This window comes from Ursus maritimus, unplaced genomic scaffold, assembly GCF_017311325.1.
Source record: "Ursus maritimus isolate PB19 unplaced genomic scaffold, ASM1731132v1 scaffold_30, whole genome shotgun sequence".
In the NCBI taxonomy this organism is placed as follows: domain Eukaryota; kingdom Metazoa; phylum Chordata; class Mammalia; order Carnivora; family Ursidae; genus Ursus; species Ursus maritimus.
The window spans coordinates 69,213-94,696 of NW_024425564.1; the positions used below are offsets into that span (position 1 = coordinate 69,213).

The window sequence follows — 25,484 nt, forward strand, 5'->3', positions numbered from 1 at the left end:
ACGTGGGACTCGACCCCAGAACGCCAGGATCACGCCCTAAGCCGAAGGCAGATGCTTAACCGTTGTGCCACCCAGGCGCCCCATTTTTTTAAAAAATGTATCTGTCATACCTTCTTTAAAAGTTGATTGAACATATCCAAAACTGAGTCAACTTCTTGAAAGAAGCTTTCCAGTGTTAAAGATGACCATGTTAATATTGTGAGCCCTTGTCTCAACACAGATTCCACCTAGAAAAAGAAAAAAAAAAGTAGCAGCTTCCATGATTAACAGGAACATCTGTGTTTATAAAGAAGGCTTTCTTTTATTACCTGGAAATATTATAGGCTATATTTCCTTAATTATATTTCGCTCCATTATACCTGGTAAAGGTGACTTTGTTTTTTAATCATCTGTGGCTGTCCATGAAGAATCATGGATTCTTAGAAAGTGCTCATTATTGAGATTTAGTTGTTTTTCAAAGGCAACAAAACTTGTTGACAAGAAATCATTCTATAGGAAAAATAGAGCTATAATTCTGAACTAGAAAGACAGAGGATCTAGGCAAGAATAGATGTTCTAAAATCCATAATCTGTACAACGGGGATCTAATTTTAAACAACAGGGAAATCAATATAAACCTTCAGCATTACCAACCTTTTTCATCTTAGGGGTCATCAGATTGACAAACACCGAAGGCACTTCCTGACATAAGTCATCATAATATTGCAGAAGACCCTGTTGGAAGTCAAAATGGTATGTGTGACTTTAATTTATTTTAAAGCAAGTCATATTTTGATTCATACCAGGAAGGTTTCATTATACCTGTTTCCTTATAGTCCTGCCAAGCTTAAGGCCACCCGCCTATATTTATATTAATTTACCATACTTTTTCCTCCCCTGTAAATTACCTTAGCATCTCCTTTAAACAGCAAGTCAGTGGAGCTTTCTAGAGTTGCACGTTTCATATTTATTATTTAATTCTCTTTCTACATTTACACTATTTCAAATAACTTGGATAATTATCTTTTCATGATATCTGTCATTATACATTTCCCCCCTTTCTATTACTTGTCTTCTGACACATTATAAGCATATTTCTTTTCTTGAATCAAAATAAATGTATGCACAGTTAGAGTTAAAAGGCTTATCTATTTTCTTTTAGACATTCTCTAGAGATGAATCATAATGATCAATTTTTGATCATTTTGTAATTTATTGCATGGTGTGATGGGAAATGTGGATTCAAGTTAATTCTGCCCCAAATAAATAATATTAAGCTGTTTCGACGTTTACTTAATAGTTTTGAAGTTATTAATTCCTTTCCTCCTTTTCTGTTCCCAATCTCCTATTCGCACATCAGTATTTTAATACTATAAAGAAGAAACAAGGGAATATAACACTGTATGTTAACTATACTGGCATATAAAAATAAAAAAAATAAATAAAGTAAAATAAAGAATAAGCCAAGGAACAGAATAGAGATCCCAGAAATAAATCCATGTGCATATGGTCAATTAATGTACAAAGATGCAAGAATATACAAAGGAGCCAATACTATACAATAATAAAAGGGCAGTCTTTTTAATAAATAGTGTTGGGAAAACTGAACAGTCACATGCAAAAGAATGAAACTGGACACCTATCTTATAACACACACACACACACACACACACATCAACTCAAAATGGATTAAAGACTTAAATTTAAGACCTGAAACTGTAAAACTGCAAAAAGAAAACATGGGGGTCAGCACCTTGACATCGGTCTTGGCAGTGATTTTTGGATTTAACACCAATAGCACAAGCAACGAAAGCAAAAATAAACAAGTGGACTATATCAAACTCAAAGCTTCTGCACAGCAAAGGAAACTATCAACAAAATGAAAAGGCAGCCTATGGAATGGGAGAAAATATTTACAAATCATGTATCTGATAAAGAGCTAATAGCTGAAATATATAAGGAACTCACTCACACAACTCAATAGCAAAAAACTCCAACAATCCCGTTAAAACATGTGCAAAGGAATTGAATGGACATTTTTCCAAGGAAAACACACAAATGGCCAATAGGTACATGAAAATGTAGTCAATATCACTAACTGGGAAATGCAAATCAAAACCACAATGAGATGGTACCTCACACTTGTTAGACTGGCTGTTCTCAAAAGGAGATAACAAGTGTTGGCCAGGATATGGAGAAAACGGAACCCTTGTGCACTGCTGGTGTGGATGTAAATTGGTGCAGCCACTCTGGAAAACACTATGGAGGCTCCTCAAAAAGTTAAAAACAAAAATACCATATGATGTAGCAATTCCACTTCTGAATATAGATCTAGAGGAAATGAAATCAGGATCTCGAAGAGATATCTGCACTCCCATGTTCACTGCGGCATTATTTATAATAGCCAAGATATAGAAACATCCATCAATAGATGAAAGGATAAAGAAAATAGGGTATATATACAATGGAATATTATTCAGCCATGAGAAAGAAAGACATCCTGCCATTTGCAACAACATGAATGGACCTTGAAAGCCTTATGCTAAATGAAATAAGGCAGAGAAAGACAAATACTGTAGATCTCACTTATATGTAGAATCTTAAAAAGCTGAACTTGTAAAAACAGTAGAAAAGTGGTTGTCGGGGGTTGGGGGTGGGGAGGCAATAGGAAAAGGTTGGTAAAAGGGTACAATCTTTCAGGTATAAGACGAATAAGGACTGAAGATCCAATGCATAACATGGTGTCCGTAACTGATAATACTATATCATATAATTGAATTTTGCTAAGAGAGTAGGACTTAAACATTCTCACCAAAAAGAAACAAATATATGTGTATATATTAACAAATATATACTGTTTCTTTTTGGTTTAATATACATAATATATATTTTATATAATATATAAAATATATATAATATATATAATATATATAAAATATATATTATGTATATTATACATATGAGGTGATGAATGAACTACATGAGAGGAATCCTTTCATAACATATATTTATATCAAATCATTATGATGTACACTTTAAATATCTTATAGTTTTGTCAACCGTACCTCAATAAAGCTGAAGAAAAATGAAAAGAATCAACAAAGTAACAAATTTCCTCTCAATACCACATCAGCACAACTGCACCAATGTATTTCTCTTTTACAAAAAAAAAAACAACTCTCCTTCAAAAACAATTTTATAAAATATAATCTATCTTGGGCTCCTGGGTGGCTCAGTCAGTTGGGCATCAGACTCGGTTTCGGCACAGGTCGTGATCTCAAAATCGAAGGCTCGAGGCCCGAGTCAGGCTCTGCGCTGAGTCGGCTTCAGATTCTTTCTCCCTTTGCCCCCTGCACCTGCTCACACTTGTGCACGCATGCGTACGCTCTCTTTTTCACTCACTCTCTCCCAAATAAATAAATAAAATCTTTAAAATATATGTATATAATCTATCTCACCTGCAAATGCAATTTGTCTGCTTTCAATTTACTTTCCAATTTTAGCAATTTCTTTGCCTGTTCTGGTACATCCAGCTTCATTTTTATCATGCACTTAGTTTCCCGAACAACTTCTAGAATTTTGGGATCAAAATTAACCAGCAATTTCCCAGTTTCTGGGTGTCGCACAAAAAGTGTGGCTTGTAAAGCTACAAATAAATGATTACTGACATTAGTTTTTCTGGATTTCCTTTCTGCTTCCAGCCGCGTTTACACACCTGCCTTCCCCACTGGCTACCGACTTCTCATTGAATAAGAGTGTTGGATGTCCCAGGGGATGAAGCATAGCATCTGACGTGTAGTCAGCGCTCAAAACTTAAATAAGTGAATGCAGAATGTCTGCAAACTCATAAAAACAGATCGGGAGAGATAAAGATGAATGAAGAACAGACAGCCTTCGTGCTATGAACTGCAACACTTTTCTGAGTGGGTCTAAGAGAGCTATAATGCAATGTAGTTTCTTGTCACAGGTTGTGATTTCACCCCTGGGCGAGAACTGGAAGGTGTGCACGACTATTAAATATGACATACCTCACGTGACAAACCTTTTTCCACAACGACCCCCAAAGTGCTTTAAAGAATTAAGCCTCCGTCGTGAATGTCTGGTAACTAAGCTCAAGATCAGTGAGAATATTTATTAAACACCATGGTGGTGTGAGCTTCTAAGATATAGAGGAAGAATTTTTTTTATGCTACATCTCAACTACTACCCGAACATCATTCATATAAATAGGAATTTGCAGGCATGCTTTTTATTATGAATTGAAATATATAATCCCTTAGCTTATTTGTTATCCTAACATGAATTACTTCTAGAGTCAGATGAGTATGTGCTAGCTTAAATTATATCTCATATTAACAAACACTACTAACATGAGACTTTCTTATGTATCTTCCAAGCCTCGCGTTACTTCAGAGAATGTGGCTGCACCGAATTTCTTGTAAAATGAAATAGTCTATATATTCCTTTGAAGTTAGTTGACTTTTACTCATCAGATAAAATTAGTCTTGAAATGGTTCTTAATGATGCTGGTTGCATGAGGATTTCAACTAAAAATTTTTCCTAATTCATTTGGAATCTTTTTAAATTGGACTGGAAATCATTTATCCTCCCAAGCAAATTCCAAAATAACCTTGGAACACTCATTTAATGAAATCCTTAAGGCTGTACTGAGCTTTCTTGAAAGGACAAAATGGTCAGCAAAACCACTAAGAATAACGACAGCCAGCAAGTCAGCTCCAGGACTGAGTGACATTTCATTAAACTTTATAGAGCAACCATCGAAAAGAGGCCAATTCCAGGTCCTCAATTATTACTCTGAGTTCCTATATGGTTAAATATAGCCATGTCAATATAATAAGAAGTCTTGCGGAGCAATTCATTTCCACTAACCTGTGTTCATGGGAAAGGCAGATTTAAATCCCAGCTTTACCACTTCCTAGCTGTGGGATGAGCTCGTGCAAGTGACTTAATCTCTTAGTGCCTCAGTTTCCTCATCTATAAAATGAGGATAATTACAGCTCCTCGTAGGGTCGCCATGAGGATTAAAAGAAGCTGTGCGTATAAAGTGTTTTGACAAAGCCTGGACTGTGTAAGCATTCATTATCGCTGACTGTTATTTAAAGGATACAAAGATGAAACAGAGAGAATATCCTTGGAATGTGAAGGAGAGATGAGACAGATCCCTAAAGCTGTGTCATGAGAAAGAAGAGCAGATAAATTGTGTAGAGGACTCCGGAGGAGGAAGACATTACTTTCTGCTGTGGAAGAATCAGGAGGGGTTATATGGAAGAGGTGACCAGTGAACTCGTTTTTGAACATGTGCGCTAAGAGGAAAAACCACCAGGACAAAAGAAAAGTAGAAAAACGTGTGGTATTGTAGAAGCAAGATAGTCCCTGCTTCATACTAAAGTTAACAATTCTGTTTTGTCCTTTTCCATAATGTGAACTTTCAGTTCTCTTGATGTTCCTTGAGAGTGTTGCTCATTAGCTGGTTTTCAGTAGGGTCCTTGGGTCCTACCATAGTCATTACCCAGAAACAGCTGGCCTGGTACGAGTGGCTTCTTAAAGGCTAAACTAAGGGGCCAGCTGGGGAAGACAACCTGCAGGTCGGGACCCTGTCCTCCAGGATGGAGACATGAGCAAATCAATGGCTGGCAACAGTGACGTGTCCTCAAACAGCTAAAATATATGGGTCTGGAACCACGAGGCAGAAAAAGAGTGGCCCCTCTTAGACCACCACTTCCAGTGACCCAACCACAGGATTTGTGCTTTCTGTGTCTGCATTTTGTACCCTGCTGGAGTGGGGATCCTGGCATGTGAGGGAGAAGGCTTTCTGTCCGGGGACACAGTCGGGGTTCCACCAAGATTATAGATAAGAGCTTAAGGTTAAGATGGGACAAAGCAGGAACCTGAACCGACCAACAATTGAGCCCCCACAGTAACACACACCCCAGGTGATGGCAGCATGGATGCATGGTGGCTTGAAACCATCCATCCCCTGCCTCACAGCAGACTCCGCCCAATGCTTTGGCACCTTGCAGAGGTACTTAGACACAACCCTAATACTGTGACTTTCCTGGAGCTCAAAAGTGAAGTTAAATTCGGTTATAGAAAAAGAATGGAAGGGAGGGACGAAGACAAGCAAAGCGCAATTCTTTCTCCCCTGATCGGGACTGAGATTTGAATCTATAACATGACAAAACTGAGCATGAGGGGCACCTGGGTGGCTCAGTCGTTAAGTGTCTACCTTCAGCTCAGGTCATGATCCCAGGGTCCTGGAATTGAGCCCCCCCCCCACACCATCAGGTTATACTCGGGAAGCCACCTGTTCTCCTCTCCCACTCCCCTACTTAGCTCTCCTCTCCTGCTCTGCTCTCTAGTTTATAAACTACAAAATCTTAAAAAAAAAAACAAAACCAAAACTGAGTATGAGACTTCCTAAATCAGTGGAAATATCTATGAAGGGTCTCAAAATTTGCTTTTAAGTACTGTTTTTTGTGGGAAGTCTCAAAGTATACCAACTTTAAGGTGATGGCAACTTTTGCTTACAAAATCAGAATATTATTAACAACTGTAAAAAATAATTGTATCATCTCCAAATCCGTCTAACCATCATAATATTGTATCAAAGGGATGTAAAAATTCTCCAGAACCATGACTTCATTCAAAATCACCCAACACCCCCTCCATAGCATCACTGCGTTTCATATACACACCATACTGTAACTGCGAGACCTCTCTGACCCAGGCTGTGTGATAGACCACCTCAAATTCCACCAGAACATAGGAAATTTTGTTATACTGACGAATAACAGCTTTACCTTCCGCGCTTGACAAAATTTCTGAGTTTTTCTGTTTTTGTAAGGGGAAAAAAAAAGATTTATAATTAAAAGACTGCTGATTGTTTTCATATCCCAATCAGAAAGCTGTTGGTATTTAAAATATCACCAAGTAATTATGCCTTAGATTTTGTCTCAGAGTAAAAGAGATGTGAGGAAAGCCATACAAACTAGAGACAGAAGTAGGGAAACGTTACTGGTGGAAAGGGAATACTGGAAAAGGAAATAAAGGATTTAAGAAAGAAAGGTCTCTAGCCTTAACAGCTGGCCAGGCTGAGAGCCTCTGCCTTCAATTCTCTATTCCCTCCCTACGATTCTGGATATCAGTTTTGTATTTTCTATACTGTGTAGGTTTGAAATATTTAATTAATAATAATATTAAATAAAAAGGGAAAAAAAGATACAATGGACTGATTTTCCTTGACCTGTGAGTATCAGGGAAAATCTCCAAATTCCAGCACTGAAAAAAAAAAAGTAACTGTATATCAAAGAACAAAAACCAAATTTCTTTATATAAACATTGAACGTTTTATGTTTCAATTTGCAGATGTCAAAAACAGGGCAAACTTGGCTCTGTCATGCAGAGTCCATCAGCAAAGGAGTCCCCACCCTGGCTGCTTTTTTAAGGCCCAGCTTTGAATTTTTTTTTTTTACAAAGAGTGAGAACAGTGAAATGATCAACAGCAGCCAAACGGAAACAATAAAAACTTAACATCCAAGAATGCTTAAATGCTAAAATTACTTGCCAGACTATGTTCGGTACTTATTTTGTTCTTTACTTAGGCATAAGATGCCGCCCGAAGCAAACCAACTGTTTTGTGAGTCTGTCTCTTTATGAAAACCAAACCAAACCAAACCAAACACAAAGAGAAGGCAAACTGGCAATTTCAGAGTGCCAACGGGGCCTAAGAGTGTCCTGGGGCTTTGTAGAAATCTAATAAGTTTAAGGAAACAGAGGAGGCATGTACTCTATTAATACTTTGCTCTAGATCTCAATTCTTTAATCAGGAACATACTAAGAGGGTCTTCACCTTCACTAACACAAGTCAGCAACCTGTCCGTCCACGCATAGAAGGAATCTTCAGGACTACGCCTAGACTTCATTGTTTTCAAACAGTGACTATTTAAAAGCCTTGATGAAGTATCCTATATTACTAAAAGTCATAAAGTTGTAAGATTCTCCCCCTTAAAGATTAACTGTAATGAAGTGAGCTTTCCTACCAAAACTTGAGAGAATTGGCTTAGTGTCCCTCAAGCATATTTATAAACTAAATTTTCTTTGTCTCGGGCGCCTGGGTGGCTCAGTCAGTTAAGCATCTGCCTTCCTCTCAGGTCATGATCCCAGGGTCCTGGGATCGAGTCCCACATCGGGCTCCCTGATCAGCAGGGAGTCTGCTTCTCCCTCTACCCTTTCCTCCTGCCCATGCTTTCTCTCTCTCAAATAAATAAATACAATCTTTTTTAAATAAATGAATAAATAAATTTTCTTTGACTCATGAAAGCATTAGCTCTAACTACTTGATTGGACATCAAACATTACAGGATAAAATATATGTCTTGTATTAAAACCATGATAACCCTCATACGTAAATGTAACTATTGACTTACAAAGAAATAGTTGATGGGTTCGCTTATCCGACGATAGAGCTGCCTCACCCAAAGTATTTTTCCTGCTACAGGGGGCATGTTGCGAGCAAGAGGAGGGTCATCTTTTTGAGAATGATAAAGCTGTAATTAAAGATCTGGTATTAATGTTTAAAATTCAGTACAGCGGAAAAGGCAAAAAAGTATTCAATACATTTGTATTCCCATGTTTTATACACAGGAGGTAGTCAATAAATATGTAAATGCACTTCAGAGATAATCTGTGGCTCAGAAACTATGATGTTTACAATATATGACATTTAATTCTCTCTTAACCCTTATTTCCCATTACATATATATTTTTTCTGTATTTTATCCCCGGTTTTCAGGAGATCTTCAAAGAAGGGAGCATATAAACTACGCTATATCTGTTATAATCTTCAGAGCCCATATTTCTGTATGCAGAAATAGTAACTTCAATGGGCTTTCCTATACACACATAAATGCTGTTGCAGAAAACAAACCAAAACAGTTGTTAAGAGCATGGGGATGTAAATCTGGCTGTCCAATGACATACACTGTCAACACCTTCCCACAAAGAGGGGGCGCATCGGAGGTACTTAGCAGTGAAGGGATCATTCTGAGAAGCTTGGCACAAGATAATAATGGCAAATACTTTCATAATACTTTGCTTTTTTGTACTTAAATACTATTCTACTATTTTGTACTAAAATACACCCAAGGGCGCCTGGGTGGCTTAGTCGGTTAAGCATCTGCCTTCAGCTCGGGTCATGATCTCTGGGTCCCGGGATCGAGCCCCACCTTGGGCTCCCTGCTCATCGGGGAGTCTACTTCTCTCTCTCTCTCTGACCATCCCCACTGCTTGTTCTCTCTCTCAAATAAATAAATAATAAATAAAATCTTTAAAAAAATAAAGTACTATTCTATTTACAAACATGATCCTTGCCTTCTTAGTAGCTTCAAGTTCAGCCACATAATACTGAAGAATACGCTCAATTGTATGGTTTATTTCTGACTGAAGACAAGGGATTTGCAGTTTCTGGAATCTAAAAGTAATTGAAAGTGAATAATTCAAAGGTAAATGAGAAACATACTTAAGAATTGCTGCCATCCTAAAAATCCATTCATTCACTCACTTTGACAAGTACTCGTACCAAGCCTCATCCGTGGTCCCAGGACACAGTGAGGAACACGACAGGTTCCAGCACTCTCGGAGCCTCCAGTTATGTTATTGAAAATGCAGATTTCACCAGGAGTTACATAAATAATTATTTATTTATGTACCAGAAATGCATATATCAGGGGATCCCAGCCAAGTCTGGGAAGTCAAGAAAGACTTCCCTTAGAAGGAGAAATTTAAACCGAAATTGAAAAGATGCAAAGGGGGTTGGCTTAGCAAAGGTGGAGGCCAGCACAGGGGAACCCAGCCAAGTCTGGGAAGTCAAGAAAGACTTCCCTTAGAAGGAGAAATTTAAACCGAAATTGAAAAGATGCAAAGGGGGTTGGCTTAGCAAAGGTGGAGGCCAGCACATGGAGCATCCCTCTGCCAGTATTAATGCTCCCATAATTCCAAATGGCCATATCATAACAATGATCCGTTGGCCAAATATCACTTCCCCTTTCAGACCAAGTGATCCACAGGAAGCACTAGGACAATAACGTCCTGATAATAAAGTGAATTTACACCAGCATACGACAGGTAAAAAGAGAAACAGACAGACAAAAAGGTAGAGAAATAGAAAGAAATCACCAAGAAATTAGTACTGCCATCTGCCTGTTCAGTACTTTCATTTGTCAAAATCATTTCATAAGTCTGGCTTGACTCTTTCAGCGGTGCCATGAGGTAAGGTCTCACAGGTATGTTCCATCATTACAGAGACGTGGAACTCTAGCAAAATGGGCCCAAACCCGGAGGCACTGGCTCTCAGGAAAGGTTTCCCAAAGGGTCCCTAACATAGGCCATGAGCCCTCCCTGAGCTCGAAGAAAATGGCCTGTAGTTCAGGCTGTCCTTCCTGCCCTTCGGGGGAGCATTGTTGTCAGGATAGAGGAACAGGAAGAAGCAGGAGCACTCTGGAGGGAAAATGGGAAGTTTGAGGATCTACTGCCCTTAGATAATTTCACTTTTGGAAATCCTTGCAGTTTGCAGAATTAAATATTATTTGCTCCCTTTCCAATAATGTCTATGAAATTAACCTCAAAAATATTACATAGCTGGAGGAAAAATCATGTGAAATAATTTCATTTTCTTATTGGAAGACTTTCTGCTTCAAAAAAATGCAATGAAAAATATCATACTATATTTCACATTTTTACCAGTTTACTTAATGGTAATTGAAAGATTAATGTTTATAAGTCTTAAAGTTTACAGAGGAGAGATTTCCAAAAATATCTTATTTGAAAATATATTTTCAATACAAAGTTATCACACCCAGAAACTACACTGCTTAATAAATACCTTTGAAGAAGCTGAAGGGCCTGCTGAGAAGATAAGATTTTTCCAAAAGTACTGTTCATAAATGCTTGTATTTGTATCTAAAATAAAATATTAATATTCCATTGATTTGGGGCATTAAGGAAGAGATTGTTTTTGCTTAACAACAATTGATGATTTTTTTACAGAATCAAAATAGCCTGATACACACCTACCATCTAACATCTAGAACTGCGCTATCCAGCATGGTGGCCACATGTGGCTACTGAGTACTTGAAATGTCACTACTTGGAAGGAAGATGTGCTCTAAAGTAAAATACACACTAGATTCCAAAGGTTTAGCACATACACACAACAAGAATGTAAAATATCTCAATGATTTTTATCTCAACATGTAAAATGGTAGTATTTTGAATATTTAGGTTGAAAAAAGTGTATTACTAAAATTAATTTCACCTGCTTCTTTCAGTTACTATTCATGTGGCTCTAGAAAAATTAAAATTATATACGTGGTTTGCATTTGCTGTTTATTATTTATTGGATATGACCAACCTAGAGATTTATAAAAAGAGTGTATGTCCCTTACCAAGCATATTTCTTGAAACATCTAGAATTTCTAAGCATATTGGGAGAGGAACATAAGACAGTATAGACACCCAAGGTCAACAGGTGTCATTTTCCAACACTGCTGCTCTCAGAAACCTCTTTGCAGCATTAAGGAAGAACAAGAAGAAGAAAATATTTTTCTAAGACTCCCACCATCTTTAGCAATGAACTCCAAACTCCTGGTACCCAACCAATGGAACTGATGCACTCTTTGCAAATTACCTTCACTTATATATTGCTATAGTCTACTAATATAGGCCATGTTTATTAATAAAATTTGGGAAAGGAAGGAAAATTTAAACACTGACACCTCTTTGAAAATATTAAAAATTTAAGATGACCTCTAAATACACTGAAAGCTAAAATTTGTATCTAAGACCACAGAAAAGCCTTTATAATATATAATCTTTATTAATAAATCATAAAAATATGGGATGCAGCAAAAGTAGTTCAAAGAGGGAAGTTTATAGCAACACAGGCCTGCCTCAAGAAGCAAGAAAAATCTCAAATACACAACCTAACCTTATACGTAAAGGAGTTAGAAAAAGAAGAATAAATAAAACCCAAAACTAGCAGAAGGAAGAAATTAATAAATATTATAGCAGAAATAAATGACATAAAAACTGAAAAACAAAACAAAACAAACAAAAAAACAATAGAACAGATCAATGAACCCAGGAGCTCATTCTTTGAGAAGATCAACAAAACTGATAAGTCTCTAGCCAGACTCATAATAGAAAAAGAGAGAGAAAAAGGACTCAAATAAACAAAATCACTAATGAAAGAGGAGAAATAACAACCACCCCTACAGAAGTACAAACAATTGTAACAGCATATTATGAAAACCTATATACCAACAAATTGGACAACTTAGAAGAAATGGATAAATTCCTAGAAACATATGACTTCCCAAAACTAAAGTAGAAAAAAATAGAAAATTTGAACAAACCAATTACCAGCAATGAAATTGAATCAGTAATCAAAAGACTCCAAATAAACAGCAGCCCAGGATCAGACTGTCTCACAGGCAAATTCTACCAAACACTTAACGAAGAGTCAATACCCATTCTTCTCAAACTATTCCAAAAAATACAAGAGGAAGGAAGACTTCCAAATTCATTCCAAGAGGCCAGTATCACCCTGATACCCAAACCAGATAAAGACATCACAAAGAAAGAGAACTACAGGTCATTATCTGTCATGAATAGAGATGCAAAAGTCCCCAACAAAATACTAGCAAACCAAATCCAACAACACATGTAAAAAATCATATACCATGATAAAGTGGGATTTATTTCATGGATGCAGGGGTGGTTTAATATCCACAAAACAACTGATGTGATACATCACATCAGTAAGAGAAAAGGATAGAAACCATATGACAATTCAATAGATGCAGAAAAAGCATTTGACAAATTATAACATCCATTCATGATTTAAAAAAAAAAAACCCTCTGCAAAGTAGGCCTACAGGGAATATATCTCAACATAATAAAGTCCTTATACAAATAACCCACACCCAAAATCACACTCAGTGGTGAAAAACTGAGAGCTTTTACCCTAAGGTCAGGAATAAGTCCATTCTCAACACTTTTATTCAACATAGTACTGGAAGTCCTAGCCACAGCAGTCAGACAACAAAAAGAAATAAAAGGCATTCAAATTGGTAAGGAAGAAGTAAAACTCTCACTATTTGCAGATGACATGACACTATATATAGAAAACCCTAAAGACTCCACCAAAAAACTACTAGAACTGATAAACATATTCAGTAAAGTCACAGGATACAAAATCAACATACAGAAATCTGTTGCATTTCTATACACCAGTAATGAAGCAGCAGACAGTGAAATTAAGAAAACCATCCCATTTACAATTATATCAAAACCAGTAAAATATCTAGGAATAAACTTAACCAAAGAGGTGAAAGACCTCTACTCTGAAAACTATAAAACAGTAATGAAAGAAATTCAAGACAACATAAAGAAATGGAAAGGCATTCCGTGTTCATGAGTTAGAAGAAGAAATATTGTTAAAATGTCTATACTACCTAAAGCAATCTTCAGATTTAATGTAATCCCTATCAAAAGACCCACAGCATTTCTCACAGACCTAGAACGAACAACCTTAAAGTGCGTATGGAGCCACAAAAAAACCTAAATAGGCAAAGCAATCTTGAAAAAGAAAAAACTGGAGGTATCACAATTCCAGATTTCAAGTTATATTACAAAGTGGTAGTAATTAAAATGGTATGGTACTGGCATAAAAATAGACACATAGATCAATGGAATAGAACAGAAAACCCAGAAATGAACCCACAATTAATATGGCCAATTAATCTTCGACAAAGGAGGAATGAATATACAATGGGAAAATGACAGTCTCTTCAACAAATGGTGTTGGGAAAACTGGACAGCCGCACGCAAAAGGATGAAACTGGGCGACTTTCTTTCACCACACACAAAAATAAACTCAAAATGGATTAAAGACCTAAATGTGAGCCCTGAAACCATAAAAGTCCTTGAAGAGAGCACAGGCAGTAATCTCTCTGATACTGGCCCTAGTAATATTTTTCTAGATATATCTCCTGAGGCAAGGGGAAAAAAAAGCAAAAACAAACTATTGGGTCTACATCAAAATAAAAAGCTTCTGCACAGCAAAGGAAACAACAAAACTAAAAGACAACTTACTGAATGGGAGAAGATATTTGCAAATGATGTATCCAATAAAGGATTAGTATCCAAAATACATGAAGAACTGATACAACTCAATACCCAAAAACAAATAATCCAGTTAAAAAACGGGCAGGGGGCACCTGGACAGCTCCAGCGCTTAAGCATCTGACTCTTGATTTCAGCTCAGGTCATGATCTCAGGGTCAGGGGATCAAGCCATGCATCAGGCTCCATGCTCTCAGGCTCCATGCTCTCAGGCTCCATGCTCTCAGGCTCCATGCTCAGCATGGAGCCTTCTTGGGGTTTTCACTCTCCCTCTCCCTCTGCCCCTCCCTCTGCTCTCTCTCCCTCTCTAAATAAAATAAAATAAAATAAAATAAAATAAAATAAAATAAAATAAAATAAAATAAAATAAAATAAAATAAAATAAAATAAAATAAAATAAAATAAAATAAAATAAAATAAAATAAAATAAAATAAAATAAAATAAAATAAAATAAAATAAAATAAAATAAAATAAAATAAAATAAAATAAAATAAAATAAAATAAAATAAAATAAAATAAAATAAAATAAAATAAAATAAAATAAAATAAAATAAAATAAAATAAAATAAAATAAAATAAAATAAAATAAAATAAAATAAAATAAAATAAAATAAAATAAAATAAAATAAAATAAAATAAAATAAAATAAAATAAAATAAAATAAAATAAAATAAAATAAAATAAAATAAAATAAAATAAAATAAAATAAAATAAAATAAAATAAAATAAAATAAAATAAAATAAAATAAAATAAAATAAAATAAAATAAAATAAAATAAAATAAAATAAAATAAAATAAAATAAAATAAAATAAAATAAAATAAAATAAAATAAAATAAAATAAAATAAAATAAAATAAAATAAAATAAAATAAAATAAAATAAAATAAAATAAAATAAAATAAAATAAAATAAAATAAAATAAAATAAAATAAAATAAATTGTTTAAATGGGCAGAAGACAGACATTTCTCCAAAGAAGACATACAAATGGCCAACAGATACGTGAAAAGAGGCTCAACATCACGTATCATCAGGGAAATGCAAATCGAAACTACAATGAGACATCAGAATGGCTAAAATCAACAACACAAGAAACAACAGATGTTGGTGAGGATGTGGAGAAAAAGAAAGCCTCTTGCACTGTTGGTAGGAATGCAGATTGGCGCAGCCATTGTGGAAAACTGTATGGAGGTTCCTTAAAAAATTAAAAATAGAACTACTCTAAGATCCAGTAATCACACTACTGGGTATTTACACAAAAATGACAAAAACACTAATTCAAAATTTTACATCCTCTATGTTTACGGAAGCATTATTTACAATATCCAAACTATGCAAGCAGCCCAAGTGTTCATCGGCAGACGAACGGATGAAGAAGATATGACATATAAACACAAGGGAATATTACTCAGCCATAAAAAAGAATGAAATCTTGCCATTTGCAACAACATGGACAGAGCTACAGCATAATGCTGAGTGAAACAAGTCAGTCAGAGAAAGACAAATACCATATGGTTTCACTCATATGTGGAATTTAAGAAACAAAACAAATGAGCAAAGGAAAAAAAAGAGAGCGAGACAAACCAAAAAACAGACTCTTACCTATAGAGAACGAACTGATTGTTACCAGAGGAGAGGTGGGTGGGGGGATGGGGGAAATAGGGGATGGGGATTAAAGAATACACTTATCATGATAAAAAATAAAATAAAATGATAAAAAACAAATTATAAAAATAATTTAAGTGAGGTGTCTGTTAAGCTTCTGACTTTGGTTCAGGTTATGACCTCAGGGTCCTGGGATTGAGCCCCGCGTTGGGCTCCCCACTCAGCGAGGAGTCTGCATGTCTCTCTGCTTCTGCCCCTGCCCCTGCTTGTGTGTGCGCTCTCTCTCGCTCTCTCTCTCAAATAAATAAAATCTTTTAAAAATTTAAGCATTAAATTAAAAAAAAAAAACTCACAAACTTCCATTGCCATAAAGATGTAACTCCCAAAGCATTTTAGAAGCAAACTCCACCCTGCCCAACTAGCCAAACATTATAAGCAGTATAACTAAAACATATCTTAATATCAAATAGTTTAACTTTCAAAAACTGAAAGGAAATCTATGGCAAAACCAAAACGTATTGTTAAAATTTTAGGATCATTCTTATTTATATTGCCCAGATTACCTTAATATGATTTTTAAAGAATCTTTAAAAAATAAATGAAAAATATATATATATATAATTTTCCTCACCTTCATGGCAAGAATTTCAGATTCAGGAAGTGGACAGAGTATACTCCTCTCCCTCTCTCTACCTCCAGGACATTCTGCAGCAAAGAGGAGACCATTCCCTGGGGCTAAGCCTGGGTTTACAGTAGTTTACAGTAAGATAGTAACTGAGGTCATGTAAGCCCAAAAGGTGGGAGTGAAATATGTTGCGGTCTCACCAGACATACTCTTTCCAAGTATCCTTCATACTTCTGTGTCCCTTAAGCTATGACAAACAGGATGAGGTCTTCTTTAGAGCTGTCCTCTAAGCTGCAGAGAGATGTGGCCCTAAAGTACAAGGCCAAGGGGAGAGTGCTCCATCTTCCTAACCTGTCCTCAACTCTTCATACTTAAAACAAAGAATAAGGATTACACATTTTCTCTTAGCCTGCAAAAATGACATTGGCTCTGTGGCACAACAAAAATCAAATACAAATTCCAATGCAAACTAAAAATGAACCCCAGCTATAATAACCCCTTGGGCTTCTGGTTATTCATTGATATCTTTTATTGAATATGCTCATTTTTCATTAAAAAAAAAGATGGAAAATACTTTGTGGACTAGTTAAAAAATTTTTCACACCAGCAAATAGTTTTAATCAATTACACAAGAGTAACTTCTAATAAATAGTAAATATGTGAATTCCAGTACTATTGGTTACATTTCAGCTTTACTAAAGTAAAAGTATGTATAATTACTTACCTCTAAACCATTGATTTTTGTCATGAACTCTGAGAAATCTGTATCAAATTCTGTCCTTCTTGGATCCAGAATGTCATATTGTTTTTTCTTAACCCCTTGATATATGTTTTTGAATTTTATTGACATAATATCTATTCCCTCTATGGTGGAATTACTCAAGGCTGAATATGTTTGCACGATAGTTATCATTTCTGTAATCTTAAAAAGAGAAGTGTTATTTTAGAAATGGGATATTAGCATCCTTCCCTAGAATAAACTGTTTATGAGTCATTAATTTAAAAAATAAACCAAGGGACACCTGGCTGATTCAGTTAGCAGAGCGTGTGACTCTTGATCTTGGGGTTGTGAGTTTGAGCCCCATGCTGGGTGTGGAGATTACTTAAAAATAAAATCTTTAGGGCTGCCTGGGTGGCGCAGTCATTGAGCATCTGACTCTTGGTTTCGGCTCAGGTCGTGATGTCAGGGTGGGGAGATGGAGCCCCGCACATGGCTCTGTACTCAGCGCAGAGTCTACTTGGGTTTCTCTCTCCCTCTTCCTCTGTCACTCCCCCCTGTGCTAGGAGGCACGCGCGCGGTCTCTCTCTCTCTCAAAATAAATAAATAAATCTTTTAAAAAATCTTTAAAATAAATAAATACAAATTAAAAATAAAAAAACAAACCAATAAACAGCTCCCCAGATCCTATAGCTAAAACCAGCCAGAGGAGATAAAATAGAAGACAAATCTCTGCCACCAGTCAGTACTATTCCTAGACTATTTCTATCATATCCAGAGAGAGTTTACTACATTTCTCGGATTTTAATCACCTTGTCTCTCAAGAAAGGGAAAGGAAAGTATTTGAGTAAAAGCTCTTAGAGAGGTCTGAATTGTTTCATCCTTTTGCTCTGGAGAATTTTCTGAAAATCTTTCCACTGAATCACTAGATTCAAAAGCTTTAGTGTTCTTCGTGGCCCTCACCACAGTTCTGATATGTAAGACTAGCATAAATCCACATCTGTTTTCCATTTCACCTGCATCCAGCCAACCGAAGGCCCAAGAAGCCTGAGCACAACCGGTCACTTGTGATCCCTAAGAGCCCTGGGAAACCCTCAAAATGAACTGTACGCACAGATGGCTGCCTCTTGCTCAATGTACCAACACCACCTACTTCACACCTACAAAACTAAAAGTCCTTCACGACTACAGGCTACTTAGTTCCTGAACCTTCATCAGGGATTCCCCACTTTGATTCCTGCTTTGGAGAACAATGCTCAAAGCTCTCCAGGGCAGGCCCATGGGCCCAATGGCCAAATAGAAAATAAACCTCTTTTCAGGGGATTCCTCCAAATATTACACACCATGAAGACAACACTACCGGTCCTTCTAACAAGCCTGCAGAATTCACATAAACTCCCTGCACATGTCAACCCAGACAACCATTTTCAGAGCAACTTTCACTCTTACACCATTATTTCTGTACACTTCCAAACACCACTGTCATCCTAAAAGCCAGGCCAAACCTGGAGGAAATACGGACTGCCTGCAATTTGCGGCATGCTCCGTATACTGTATGTAAAGATGAGAAGTACCTGGGTCTCCTACCAACACATACAGTCCACTCACCTTAAAAAACAAAAACAACAAGAACTTGAATTACCCACATGCTCTGCTCTTCTAACCTGCCAAGACACTGCCCATTATCCCTTCCCCTGCCACCTGGCCCCAACAGCCAGACACTGGGATAGAATTCTTGTCACTAACACGTCCTCCATTTTGTCCATGAGTGGATAAAGAATCATCAAGAGGCAAAGACAGCAGTCAGTTCCATGCTTGGCCTTTCGAACTCAGCCAGGGCCTCTCCCACCCCCAACACTACATAGCAATAATGTGAAAGCCAGTCATGGTGATCAACCATGACCATGCTCCTAATTGTTTGCCCTCATCTTGGCTTTTTCATCAGCTCTCTCCTTATCTGCTTCTGACCCCTCTGTATTGACAACCGACTTATAATCCCTTCTCTGCTCACCAGCCTTGGCACCCTTTCCAGTTCTCGACTTGCTATGCTTGTCTCATCTCAGTGTCACTCTACTCCACCTACAAGGCTCCAGTCCCTTAAACCTCCCCCCAGCAATACCAGTTTCCCATCCCCTCTCTTCTCTCCCACATGCATTTGGGGTGAGAAGAAAACAACACTAAAGAGAGGGCTCTGGAAAACACAAATATTCACCAAAAATCATATGGCAGGAAGAGGAAGAAGCAAGGATACTGTACATCCTTAATTCTGGCTCGTTAGGACAGACTCACACTTAATGCACCATCAAGTCTCCACCCACCAACAGAATGTGTACTTTAGGCAACCTAGTGATACACTAGAACCTTCCTCACTTGTTCATAAACATTTCTGCCTAACTCTGAGGTCTCAGCTCTCCAACCCCAACCTCAGTGCCGTCTGTCCTGTGACTTTGCCACGTGTTCATCCTGACATCCCAATTTCTACTTTCTCTAATAGGTTCTCAGTTAGCGTGCTCTTCTGACTCTCCTTTTCTACTATTTTAGAGTTTATAGAGGTAGCCCAACAGTGGTCCCTCCTGTGGCCCACTCATCAGGGGAAACCCATCCAGGCAGCTCAGTAACCACCTCTGGGAGATTATACAAAACCCTGGCCACACATCAGGGTATATTTTATAGCCCTATCTTTGCAAATCTGGATACCAGTATTCACCAGTTACACTTGGGAGTGATGCCTATCAACTAAGGGATTCTCAGTACAGGGGAACTGAGATAACCCAGCAACCAGAATGCACTTTAGGTGAGGTCTCTGGGGAGGGGGGTGATGCATTAGATTGCTGAGCCCTTGTGGCATGAAGTTGTGTCCTTAAGATTAGAGGCAGGGCTTCTCCAGAGATAGAGTCAGGTAAGTAGCTAGTGCAGCTGGCCATTACCGCCCACTCCCTCTAGCATCAGGAATATTCAGGCTGCTGCTTCATGGATAGATGACCATTACCCCCAGCATTAGGCCTGCCAGCAAAGATGTTTACTGCTAATGCACTAACCATTAAGGTCCAACCCTGAAACTTTACCAAGTGTAAAACTATACCCAAGTTGACAAGGGTTCTAGCTCCTGGAAAAATTTAGAATAACCAGGACCTACCCCAAGCTTTACACGACAGTGTATTCAGAAACATTAAGCATCTTTATGGAACAGGGTCTGACCAATGGGGCCTCCATGCCAATATCTTTCTAATTGGACATTTGCCCCCAAGAAATCTCTATTGTTCACAAAACAACTCAAAAAAAAAGTTTCCTACATAGGGTACAAAAGCACAAGCAACAGAAAAAAATCATAAATTGGACTTCATCAAAATTAAAAACTCTTGTGCTTCAAAGGACACCAGCAAGAAAGTGAAAAGTACAGGTGCCTGGGTGGTTCAGTTGTTAAGCGTCTGCCTTCGGCTCAGGGCATGATCCTGGCGTTCTGGGATCAAGCCTCACATCAGGCTCCTCTGCTGGGAGTCTGCTTCATCCTCTCCCACTCCCCCTGCTTGTGTTCCCTCTCTCACTAGCTGTCTCTCTCTCTGTCAAATAAATAAATAAAATCTTAAAAAAAAAAAAGAAAGTGAAAAGATAACTCACAGAATGGATGAAAACATAGATGAAAATGATATATGATAAGGGACTCATACCCAGAATATATGAAGAACTCTTACAATTCAGCAATAAAAATACAAATAACCAAATTAAAAATATGCAAAGGATGTGATTATAATTTCTCCAAAGAAGAATTACGAATGGACGATAAGCAAATTAAAATGTGTTCAACATCATTGGTCATCAGCAAAATGCAAATCAAAACCACAGTGAGATAGATATTACTTCACACCCTCTAGTTTGTCTAAATTCAAAAGGTAGATGAAAGTAAGTGTTGACAAGGATGTGGAGAAATCAAAACCCTCATGCATTGCTGGTGAAAACGTAAAATGATTCAGCGATTCTGGGAAATGGTTTGACAGTTCCTCAAAATGTTACCATATGGCCCAGAAATTCCAATCCTGTGTGTATACTCAAGAGAAACAACAATGTATGTCCACACGAAAACATGTACACACATGTTCACAGCAGCATTACTCATACCAGCCAAAAAGTGGAAACAACCCAAATGTCCAAACAACAGATGAGTGGATAAATAAAATGTGGCATCCACACAATGTTATATGATTCAGCAATAAAAAGTAAAGCTACAACATGGATGGACCTTAAAAACATGGTGCTAAGTGAAAGAAACCACTCACAAGAGACCACGTATTACATGATTCCATTTATATGAAATGTTCGCAACAGGCAAATCTATAGAAACAGGAAGTAGACTAGTGGCTGCTTAGGGTTGAGTAGGGGGGAGAATAGACTGTGACAGGTGGATGGGGTTTCTTTTAGGGGGAACAAAAATGCTCTAAAATTAGACTATGGTAATGGTTACACAACCCTATGAATATATTAGAAAATATGGACTTGTATACTTTATATTTTTTAAAGATTTTATTTATTTATTTGACAGAGAGGGACAGTGAGAGAGGGAACACAAGCAAGGGGAGTGTGAGAGGAAGAAGCAGGCTTCCCACTGAGCAGGGATCCCGATGCGAGGCTCCATCCCAGGACCCTGGGATCATGACCTGAGCTGAAGGCAGACGCTTAACAGCTGAGCCACCCAGGCACCCCCGGACTTTTACACTTTAAATGGGTGAGTTGTATGGTATGTGAATTATCTCTCAATAGAGCTGCTAAAGAAACAAACAAAAAAACAGCTCCACACAAGTATGTATGAAGGACTCGATAACTTGGTTTTCTTCATCAACCACACTTTCCTATCCTAGCTGGATCAGGAGGTTTTTACAAGTAAAAACCAGGCTTCCACACATGTCTAGGAGATGCCCTGCAACCTGTGTGATGCCCTCACCAATTTCCAACAAATGATGAACAGAATCCTAAATATTTCCAGGACCTAGGGAGTTGGCCAACTAGTGGGGGAGCAGAAGGGGTGGTACCTAAATAGTATCTTTAAACACTTTTCAAAAGCTGACTCCAAGAAGTCTCTGGTATGGGCTTCCCAGTACCCCCTGAAAAAATATCACCCCCTCAACTAGAGCTAAGACATGAATCAAAGGTGAAGTGCCTGACCCACGCCTGTCCAGCAAAGGCATCCCCCACACAGTGTTTAGGTATACACCATTTTTACTGGCCTAGAAAGAAAAAGTATCTATACATCCAGATATTACACTACTACTGGGTTCTGCCAGGTCTTGTGGGCATTTCATCACACACTTTTCCTCAGCCTAATACAATCGTTAGACACAGAAGCTTCTAAGGTCAAGCTCCAAAGGTAGAGGTAAAATTGAGGTCTTGAGAGAGGGGGAATGTCTGCAAAAGCTTTGCAGTCATCAGGACTGAAAAATAAGTTAAACCAAAATGTAGTGATCTGTAAGTAATAGGAGATGATTCATATCAACAGTGAGACAAGAGATCCAGGTCAGTAATTCTCAATGGTGCCCCATAAAGTATAAAATAACCAGAAGTGCGGGGGCAGGGGAGCGTGAGTACAGTGACCGCATAATGGTTACCTTCTCCAGTCTTTTGCAGAAAGCTTCAAATTTTCCAAATATATACATTTCTGAAACCTCAAAAGATTTTTCCCCTGACGATTCTAAAATCTGCTTCCTTGTTTTATGAAAAGATGTCTGATATTCCTTGAATAGAAAAATGCAATCCTATGAGAAAATTAAAAGAAGGAGAGAACAGGTGATGAGAGTTTGTTCAAGAGTCAATCATTCAAGAATCTCACGCAGGACTGATCACACCAGCCCCTCAACAGGAGCTGTTGCTGTTGACATTAAACTCAAGTTCTCCACCTACATATTGAAAAGTGGGAACGTGAATGTAGTTTCTCTTAATTTATATCATATTTTCATCCTTTTCATTCTCGCTATCTCCCTTCTCTCCTATCCCTACCAGAAGGTGCCTTACACTGTTTGTATATTTTCATAGCTAGTTAGAACTCCTGGGAGGTCAGAAATTATCTCTCAATTCTACTTATTATCACTCATCTACCACTTAGTATCTGTCTTTTCTTCAGCATTCTTTACATACAGGTATGTAAAACATTAAGACTCTGTGATACTAATTTAGTGTGCAACCACCGTTTCTCCACAAGGAGATCCTAGAGTCTTTGATAAGTACATTGCTGAAACCCTAGTATTTGACTACAGCTATCCCACTGGCCAGGCTGGTGAACCTGCTAGAAAATATAAAAGAGACACGGTCCCTAGGGTCTGGTAGGAATTCTCTGTCATGTCAAGTTAACATTTCCTAAAAAAAACAAACTATTAAAAAACAATAATAATGTTAAACTTTTCCAAAGCCAGCAATGGCCAGTCGAATCTCTATCACAGTGCCATCTCTCTCTGGTTCTGACTCTTCTATCTCCCTCCTTGCAAATAAGGACTCTGGCAATGACATTGGGCCCACTTGGATAATCCAGGATAATTTCCCCAACCCAAAGTCAGCTGATTAGCAACCCTAATTCCATCTACAATCTTATTCCCCCATCTTGCTATATAACATAATATAGTCATGTGTTCTGGGGATTAGGACATGGACATCTTTGGGGAGCCATTTGCTTCCTACCACAGCCACTAAATCAAGAATTACTGAGTGAGACTCAGAAATCTCTATTTTTAACAAGTTCCCCGGTGATTCCTATAAATATTCAGATTTGTGACTAAATGTTCTCATACATACTTCTAACTATAACACATCTTCCCTCTTCCATCTCAATCTCCAAAACAACATAACTGCTCCATTCAAGGTCACTGATCATTTTTCACTCATCTAACAACAGTTTATCAGTGCCTACTAAGTGTTAGGAACTCCTCGAGATGCTAGGAATACAGATAAGACCCCTAACCCTCATGGAACATACCATCTACTAGCAATTACTTTGTATTACTTCCTCTTCACCACTCAATCGCATTCGCTTCACATTGGACAAATAAGATAAAGGATTTGAATAGGCATTTCTCCAAAGAAGATATACAAATAGCCAATGAGCACATGAAAAGATGCTCAACCACAACCAACCACTAGGTAAATGCAAATCAAAACCACAACGAGATACCATTTCACACCCAATCAGGATGGCTATTATCAACAAAATGGAAAATAACCAGTACTGGCAAGGATGTGGAGAAAACGGAACCCTCCTGCATTGCTGATGGCAACATGAAATGGTACAGCCACTGCAGAAAATATTTTAGTGGTTCCTCAAAAAATTAAACATAAAATTACCATATGGCCCAGCGCTTCCGGTTCTAGGTATATACCCAAAAGAATTGGAAGCAAAGACTCAAACAGATAATTGCATACCAATGTTCATAGCAAAATTACTCACTATAGATAAATGATGGTAACAATCCAGATGTCTACCAACAGATGAATGGATTTAAAAATGTGGTATATTCAACAACGGAACATTACTTTCCTTAGCCATAAGAAGGAATGAAATTCTGACACATGCTACGACATGACTGAACTTGCTAAGTGAAAGAAGCCAGACACAAAAGGACAAATACTGTAGGATTCCACTTAAAGGAAGTACATAGGATAGGCATATTTATAAAGACAGAAAACAGAATACAGGTTGCCGGGGGCTGTGGGGGGAGAGTTTGGGGAGTTATTGTTTAGTGGCTACAGAGTTTCAGTTTGGGATGATGCAAAGGTTCTGGAAATGGAAAGTCTTGATGGATGCACAATATTGGGGATGTACTCAATGCCACTGAACCAAACACTTGGAAATGGTTAAAATGGTACATTTTCTGTTATGTATCTTTTATGTATCTTTTGCCACGATTTTAAGACTTCAATTGTAAAAAAAGAAAACAATTTTAAAATCTTCCCACAAAGAAAATGTCAAGCCCAGGTGACTTAATAGATGAGTTCTTTCAGATCTTTTTTTTTTTAATAGTATTTTCAGTTTTATTTTTTAAAGGCACACATGACAAAGATGATCCCTAAGTCATGTCATGGCTCTAGTTGCACACGGCCTTTGTTCTTGAGCATCTTTCTTTGCTTTTATGGTTTCAACAAGTCCCTTCTGTTATTTCAGGTAGTCTTTTTCCATCCTGGGAGGCACTGACTCTGCTATTCTTTCCCCCATTTTTCAGTTGTATTTATTGGATAGGTTTTCAAAGCTTGTTGCAAAAGCTTCTGTTCCTCTGTTGTCCAAGAGGTGAAATGTGTGCACAGACTTTCAAACTGTTCCGAAGGTGGTGTACTGTCAGCTTGAGGCATGCCTCCCTGTGGTGCGCCATTTTTTTGATGCA

At 37.5% G+C, this 25,484-nt stretch overlaps 1 protein-coding gene across 1 annotated transcript in view; it reads right to left on the reverse strand.

Annotated features, from left to right (window-relative positions):
- The window catches only part of LOC103665425 (dynein heavy chain 8, axonemal-like), a 148,817-nt gene that overhangs the window by 68,951 nt on the left and 54,382 nt on the right, over nucleotides 1–25,484 (reverse strand). The window contains exons 11-19 of the mRNA XM_008693362.1: nucleotides 22,728–22,874; nucleotides 17,137–17,334; nucleotides 10,880–10,956; nucleotides 9,370–9,469; nucleotides 8,427–8,546; nucleotides 6,696–6,831; nucleotides 3,438–3,625; nucleotides 634–714; nucleotides 111–227 (exon numbers count right to left, since the gene is read on the reverse strand). Coding sequence (XP_008691584.1) covers nucleotides 111–227; nucleotides 634–714; nucleotides 3,438–3,625; nucleotides 6,696–6,831; nucleotides 8,427–8,546; nucleotides 9,370–9,469; nucleotides 10,880–10,956; nucleotides 17,137–17,334; nucleotides 22,728–22,874 — 1,164 coding nt within the window. The remainder of the gene's footprint in view (nucleotides 1–110; nucleotides 228–633; nucleotides 715–3,437; nucleotides 3,626–6,695; nucleotides 6,832–8,426; nucleotides 8,547–9,369; nucleotides 9,470–10,879; nucleotides 10,957–17,136; nucleotides 17,335–22,727; nucleotides 22,875–25,484) is intronic.